We start from the raw sequence: 8,190 nt of genomic DNA, 5'->3' as shown, positions 1-8,190 counted from the left end.
TTTTCTAGTTTCTGTGGAGCCTTGTAAGGTCTAAATAAATGTGGTGGAATTTAAATCTTGTTTGATATTCGAAACTCACTGGAAAGCACGTAGCAAAAGTGATTTTTTTATAGGACATTAGTATTATTGTGTGTTATTTTTTAAAACCATCTTTCAGCTACTTTACCATGGAAATAATGAGAGCGAATCCAGCATTAAAGTTTGAATTGTTTTTTTACAAGACCAGGTTTAAGTTTGGTCATTGCTTGCCAAGCTGCATTCAAAATTAATGTATAGTTATAAAACAAAATTTATTACTTCAGAACAAAATCCTGGTGTGCAAAGATTTCTGATAAATTGGCACAGGCTATCTTTTACTTCCCTTTCAAGCGGGTAAGCATCTGCCTGGAGGAACTGGTACAGTTAGCAGGAGGCTAAGGATAGGCCGAGGCTGGCACACCTGTAATGGATATGAAAGCGATCCATTCCTAGTTCCACCTGAAGCATATTCTCATAAAAACAAACACACCCTCAGCTCCACATTTTCATGATTTTCAGCAGAACGACCAACTTTAAAAAATAATAACATATATAATAACATTTATGTCCAATAAAAGTCACTTTCTCTACAGGCTTTCCAGTGAGTTTTGAAGATTAAACAAAATTTAAATTCTCTCACATTTATTTGGAGCTTACTATTTGCCATGCAACACTAGAAAAGTCATCTTATAGGGCAACTGAGGTGGAAGTTGCTTGCAAATGCAGTATCTTGTTTAATCATTATGGACTTTTCTTTGAAGAAGGGAGGTATTATCCTTACTTTGCAGGTGAGTACATTGGGGCTCAGAGTGTTTAAATAATATGCCCAAAGACATACAGCTTGTTAAACGTGAGAGACAGATTGGAATCCACATCTTTTGACTCCAAACCCAATCATCCTTCCAATACACATTTGAAAGAGCGAATTTGTAATTTGGGGTGTTTTTATGAACTATATCAGTAGAAATCCACAATACAGGAATATTCCCAAATAGAGCTGAATAAAGACTCAACAAAGATATGCTCATTTTTCTGCAGAATGAAGGAACATTCTATGGAAAACTAGATCCTCTTCACAGGGCAAAAATTTCACTAATATTTCACTAAGCCTCTAAGATGCATCAAGAGCAATATAGCAATATTGCAAAAATCCTAGGATGACCAGTTTTTATAACACTTAAATATTAGGAGCACTCTTAGCTACTATAATGTACAATCTGTTCTCATATCAGAGCCGGTGATAGACATTCGGCGACAAGCAAATGTAGTGATAGCCCTGGTGACAGACAGAATCTTGGTCTCCTGACTCCTTGTTCAGGAACTTTTTTAGTTTCAATCCTCAAATGTCAGTTTTGCATGTAGAAGAAATGCAGGTGTCCTGATGTGATTGAGCTGTAGAGAATCTGTGGTGGCAGAAAACTTTATCGCTATAAAACAAAAAGATTTCTTAGAAGGAAATAGATGATGAAAGCCCCTTATTTGACATCTTTCTCAGAAATATGAAATGGAAAAAAAAGTAGTTACAGCTCTTTTGAGTAGTTCTTTCTTTTGGTTTAGCCAAACGATGTGTAGCCAAAAATCTTTTTCTTGTTCTCAATTTCTCTTGAGCCATTACTGTAAATGACAGTAGTGTGTAATTTTCCTTTCCTCCAATTTCTTCCACACTGTAATCAAAGGTCCTTAAGTACCTGTTAGGTATAGGAATCTTATTTGCTAGAAGAAATAAATGAATTAAAATGTGTAACATACTCTTTTTTTGAATAGCATTAGCATATTCTTAAAAACATTGACCATTTGCCTTATTTTGCATAGAAATTATCTGAAATCTTTTATTGCTGTTTTAGCTTTGTGCTTGTAAATTTAGGTTAGTTTTATAGTCACGTGACCTGCTTTACTGTTCCTGTTTCTAGGCTAAGTGAATTCCTTTTTCTTTTTTAATATTTATGGAGATAAAATGACTGATAGGGAGCTTTAAGGATAAAGCTTCTTGGACATACAAACTGGTTTTTTATATATTAAGAGTGATTTAGACTGAATATTAAAGATATTATTAGAAAAACATAACCAAGATTTTATACTAAAAATGTTATAGTTCTTTACATTTCGTTCTTACCAATAACAGCAAGGATCTCAAAAAGGTTGTCCATTATCATCCACATATTGGCAATAAGTATCTCAAGCTTTGGAAATTACAAAAAGCCATGAGAATTGCTAATAGTAAATCAAAACTTTTTAAAGAGCATTGTGTTTTATTTGTTCACACCGATTTTTTTAAATAGAATTTTAATACCTTTGGGGAGGATATTTCTTCACTTACTCACCACAGCCCCTACCACCACTTGTCACCAATTTATGTCAGCTTCCTAACTCTGCAGGCATTTTCCCACTCTTGACTGAATCTGTTGCTCTTTTTCATCCCCTACTCAGTCAAATCACAGCAGGAACAAACCCATTCGTTCAGTGAAACACACAGACTGGCACTCAAGGCATGCTGAATGCTCACAGCTAAGGACATTCACTTATTTCTGACTCTAAAAGTTAAGTGGTAGATTTACCTAGGATCATCTTTGTTTATTCCCCTACACTATTTATGACAATTTTACTTTTTTGCCATTACATATTTAAATAAAATGTATATAAGCCGGTAATACATGAGTACCAAAGGTTAAAAAATCATTGTTTCAATACAAGCTAGTTTTAGCATCTTGGAAACATCTAGTAAAGGTTAAGTTATCAAATTTGAATTGGATATTGGTGAGGGCGAATATAAAAAAAAAGTAGTTGATTATCATAAAAACCTAAAAGCATTATGTTTTCAGATTGCTTTGTGTCTTAAAATTTTTGCTCCTTTGTAAAGAAACCAAAACTAGAATTCACCGAGGATTTATTGTGGGCCAGAAGACACATGTGGACAACCATTAATAGATCTCTCCTTAGAAAACAGCGCTTAGCAATGATGTTCACCTATATATTTTCAGTGACATTAAATTAATATGGTATTAATGTATTATTCTTCATGAGTCCCAGCTTTAGCCAATATTTTGATTAACTGACTGCCTACCTGTAGGCCTCTTATGTGATCAATAAGAAAGATTTCGCCGGGCGCGGTGGCTCAAGCCTGTAATCCTAGCACTTTGGGAGGCCGAGACGGGTGGATCACAAGGTCAGGAGATCGAGACCACCCTGGCTAATACGGTGAAACCCCGTCTCTACTAAAGAATACAAAAAACTAGCCGGGCGACGAGGCGGGCGTCTGTAGTCCCAGCTACTTGGGAGGCGGAGGCAGGAGAATGGCGTAAACCTGGGAGGAGGAGCTTGCAGTGAGCTGAGATCCGGCCACCGCACTCCAGCCTGGGCGAGAGAGCCAGACTCCGTCTCAAAAAAAAAAAAAAAAAAAGAAAGAAAGATTTCATGTATTCTTAAATGGTATAATGTCATTTTTAAAAAATTAATATAAGTGCTTTTATATCTGTAAGCATGTGAATGTACATATATATGGTTTTCAACCTATTACTTTATAGAATCTTCATTACTTATTATATATGGATACAAGGATAGTAATTTTCATGATGGTTTAATACCTGATGAGAACATTTCATCCTAAATGAATTGAACCTGGTTAACAGTTAACGTTAATTTAGTAAAGATAGTAAAATGAAACAGTTTCCAGGTAGGTGTTATGAGTTGCAAATTGCATGACCCAGAAAGAAACACATTTTATATAAATAAATATGCCTTGTCAGCTTCTAGTCCTTTCTAGCTTAAGTAAAGTTTTCATGCCTTTGATTGTATGTCAATTACATTTGGATACCTCTCAATGTGTAACGTAGACTTGACTAACATAAATGTAAACAATAGTACAATAATTCGTTGGTAATTTTTAATAAAACATTCTCAAGGTCTGTAAAACCTATTTGAGCAAACTTTGACTATCACGGGTAGTACTAACATCTTGCCCTTGAATCTGACTTTAGAAATCCAAGTATTTTAAAAGCTGTCACTAGAAATGTCGAAAAGCTCATAAAACTTTGTTTACTTCCAAGAGTAAGTTTATCTTCAAAGTTAGGTTATTTTGGAACTATGGGTTGTGTGAACTTCTGCTTAAACAATCAATAGCTTATGATTTTCACTGATGTGCTGAAATGCATCCAAGAATAGAGAACATCTTTTGGCTAAGTTAAACAGAAAGCAACAGCTGCTTCTTTAGCAGTATAGGAATTCCTAAAAAAAGAGGAAAAGAACGAGGAGGGAAGAGAAAGCAGAAGTAATCAAATGATGGAAACAAAGACATGTGTTTGCTTTTAGCTTCAGAGAATGCTCAGTCAGTTGGGTACTCTTACTTCTATGGGTTTTTTGTTTGTTTGTTTGTTTGTTTGTTTGTTTGTTTGTTTTTGAGACGGAGTTTCAGTCTTGTTGCCCAGACTGGAGTGCAATGGCGTGATCTCAGCTCACTGCAACCTCTGCCTCCCAGGTTCAAGTCATTCTCCTGCCTCAGCCTCCCCAGTAGCTGGGATTACGGGTGCACACCACCACACCCAGCTAATTTTTATAGTTTTAGTAGAGATGGGGTTTCTCCATTTTGGTCAGGCTAGTTGAAATCCTGACCTCAGGTGATCCACCGTCTCGGCCTCCCAAAGTTCTGGGATTACAGGCGTGAGCCACTATGCCTGGCCACTTCTATGGTTTTTAATTGTAAATCTTTTTGTTCTCAGAAATTATATGTGGCTATAGCTAGGGAAAGTAGTGCACACCTGTAGTCCCAACTACTCAGGAGCCTGAGGGAGGAGAATTGCTTGAGCCCAGGGGTTCAGAACTATGGTGCACTATAATGGTGCCTGTGAACAACCACTGAACTCTAGCTTGGGCAATATAGTGAGACATTGTCTCAAAAGAAAGAGACAGAGAGAGAGGGAGGGAGAAGAAGAGGGACAGGGAGAAGGAGGAAGGAAGGGAGGGAGGGAAGAAGAAAGGAAGGAAGGAAAGTAGGAAGGAAGTAAGGAAGGAAAATAAACTATTGGAAATTAAAATTATGCCCAGGATATTGACTTTTCTGATTATCACTGGTTAATATTTTTACTTCCTAAATAGAATAATAACAAATGTAAAATTCTAGCCTGGGAAAAGCCAATTTAGGAAGGAAGTACAATGTTCAGTAAACTAATTAATGTCTTTGAGACAATTTCCATCTTGTCTGTTTCCAGTGCCTCCAAGATACTATTTGTCAATTTTAAACTGTACAATATTAAGTCTGGAGATTTCCTTTGGCACATGCCATTTTTGGGGTGTTTACCACCAGAGTTCAAATAATACAATGCCATTGCCTAAGAAATATAGTTTTATGAGGTTGTATCTGTAATGTAAAAATTGTGTAGGTTAGTTTTAAAATATATTAATATTAAAATAGATCAGCATCTAATTTTATTTTATTTCAAACTTAAAATTTCATCTGTATAATTTTCAATTATGGAACAACAATAGAAGATCATGACTACAGGTCAGATGGTTTGGTGTCTAATCCTAGATCAGTCATTAATTAGCCAAGTCATTGGCTCTGTTCTCTGGACTTCTGTTTCCTCTATTGTAAAGTGATGGCATTATAATTGTTAGCGTGTTCTCCACAGTGTCAGATTCTGTGATTCCCTGATACTCCAAGACTCCATGTGTAATTTCACATATGCTTGGAAATTAGTATTTTAAAGGTAATTTTTGAAATAGTGAAAGAATATAAGACAGTTTAAAAACCTTACTACAAATTTGTTTATTAATTAAACATTTAAGACTTCATGTTTCAGAGATGAGCACTTACTGCAGTCACTCTATCAGATGGCTATCACTTGGTTTCCTCTTCAACATATTTGCAGAATTGTGTAATATCTCCAGCGTGCCATATAAACAAGACGCGCAGTTGTGCAATTTTGCATATTTAAAAGATAGCTGCACTAGTTGGTGGTCCAATTCCTTCCACAGTCCGGAAAGGCATTTGCTTTCATCTAGTAACTAGCTACCATGGTGGTAACAGATGATTTTTAAACAGCTGTCACAAGCTGAAAACAACACAAAACAAAACAAAAAGCCACCCTCCCACACTATGTATAGCCAGCTTGCCAATAGCTGAAATGAATCTTTCCTGGAGCATTTTAACAAATCTTTTTTTTTTTTTTTTTTTTTGTTTTGGTTGTTGTTATAATTAAACAGAGAGGCATGAAACTCAGACAAACTGGCTTCATGTTTCCCATGTGCCTAACTCCTAAATGTTCTAATGGGGTCACAGCAATTGGTGGCTTCCAGATGTATTTAAAATGTGTTCATTGCCTGCAGGAATTGGCTTTTAAAGCATACACAAATCTTCAAATTCTTCAATCTCAAGATTCTACTGTAAGTCCCATGAGGTACTATGTAGTCTGTATAATGTTTGTCCACAGTTTGGTGTTTAAGTTGCACCAAACTTAAGTGCAACTTAATAATAAATTTAAAAAAATGAGAAACAAATTCTGTCACAAGTACAGTTTCTTTTCTCTCTTTTTTCCGTTGTCCCATTACCACTTTCCTTGTTGCCCTGAAAATCATAGAAATAATCAATAACTCCTATTGGAGAAAAAGCTGTCATGAGCATTCTTCCTAGAAGAAAGCTGCTGGCGTCCTGGGCTCAGTAGGCACTCCTGGATAACTCATTCCTAGACTGGGGTTAATTAAACTACAAACATGTCAGTCTGACAACTTTAACCGTTCATGCTGTGCGTATTAGAATGTCTTGCTTTCTTTTACTTGCTCCTGGACAATTTCTCCCTGTCATGAGATTCTTCCTTAACTCACTGAGCCTGTGTTTACACCTAGTGTTTTACCTTTCATTGAAACTAGGCAGAAGGCAGGCTTGTGGTCTGTCTTCTCACGTCTGGCAGGGCTGAAAAGAAGACATGAGAATAAAAACATGGCTTTTGATGAAAAATGCATTTAACAGGTGGTTTTCTCCTTCGGTGACTGACATAGTTAACTTCCCTTGAGGTACATCTGAGACTCATGTCCTTCATATTTTTTTCTTTTAGATTCCATGTGGACGGCTCATAAACAAAAATGAGAAACAGGACGATAAACTGGTAATGTTCACCAATCAATCTGAAGATTCTGAAAGGTAATAACAGTTTATTTGGAGATTATATGCTTCTGATACTAATATTCTAATTAGAGCACTTCTGCTTTGCAACAATGGTAGTGTATTAAGAGTAGAAGTAGAAGCTGTCTGGATGGAGCTGTATAGAATAGAAAAGGAAAAGATGACGGGTCACAGTACGGCCCATCTATCCGAACATATTTTCTTTTATTGCTATCCACAGGGCAAAAGTCATGGTAGGTTATGAAGATTATTTGATTTTTAACGTATTTGTAAATTTCCATTGACAAGCCTTGGTAGATGGTTTCTCTGTAATTGCACAAATTTGTCTCCTAGGAAACAACTGTATTCCACCAGTAAGGTGAAGGAGTAGCTTTATCTTTTCTCCTGATTTGCTTAATCCTTAGCTCACCTGAAGGAATTTGAGAAGTTTACTAAGTTCCTTATGAAAAAAACATCCCTTACTTAGGCACTTTCCACATTCTATCAGTCTTTCAATGTTTTTTTTTTAAAGCCTCATTCTATTTGTTGGTTCATAGAGTTATTCTTTTTTTTTTTTTTTTTTTTTTTTTTTGGCACCTTTTACATAAAAGATTTTTTGCTTGCTCCTTGCAGAAGGGGAATCAGATTCAGCCCCTGTCCTCAAGCTGCTTGAAGTTTAGAAGTGAAAAGTCATGCATCATATATGGTAGGATGTTCTGCCTCATGAAAGAGGCACAGATAAACTGTTCTTAGAAATCGGAGGAAAGTGAGATTTCCAGAGATTGGGATAGAAATACATGAAGTGCTTTAACCTAATTTCTGGCAAAGAGAAACTGGGGAGAAAGATGGAAAAACAGAAGGAAAGGCTATTCCAAGCTGAAGGCAGAATGTGTGCAAAGATGTGGTGGAAGTATAGTCATGTATTTGTGTCTGGATCAACTAACGGTTTGTTTTGGCTTCCGCAGGTGGTGTGTAGTGAAAAGGAAACTCAGTTTATACTCTGTCTTGAGTGAGAGACTAAATAGCTGAGAATTTATTCTACAGGCCAATATTTCTGTTTATAAAGACAAAACTTCTATTTT

At 36.1% G+C, this 8,190-nt stretch overlaps 1 protein-coding gene across 1 annotated transcript in view; it reads left to right on the top strand.

Moving 5' to 3' along the window:
* The first annotated feature begins 7,083 nt into the window (after positions 1–7,083).
* Positions 7,084–8,190, top strand: part of TNIP3 (TNFAIP3 interacting protein 3) — an 85,162-nt gene continuing 84,055 nt past the window's right edge. Inside the window, exon 1 of the mRNA XM_023219906.1 lies at positions 7,084–7,147. Coding sequence (XP_023075674.1) covers positions 7,116–7,147 — 32 coding nt within the window. The 5' untranslated portion in view covers positions 7,084–7,115. The remainder of the gene's footprint in view (positions 7,148–8,190) is intronic.

This window comes from Piliocolobus tephrosceles, chromosome 3 (assembly GCF_002776525.5).
Source record: "Piliocolobus tephrosceles isolate RC106 chromosome 3, ASM277652v3, whole genome shotgun sequence".
NCBI classification, from domain to species: Eukaryota; Metazoa; Chordata; class Mammalia; order Primates; family Cercopithecidae; genus Piliocolobus; species Piliocolobus tephrosceles.
This window is presented reverse-complemented; position numbering and strand designations above follow the sequence as displayed.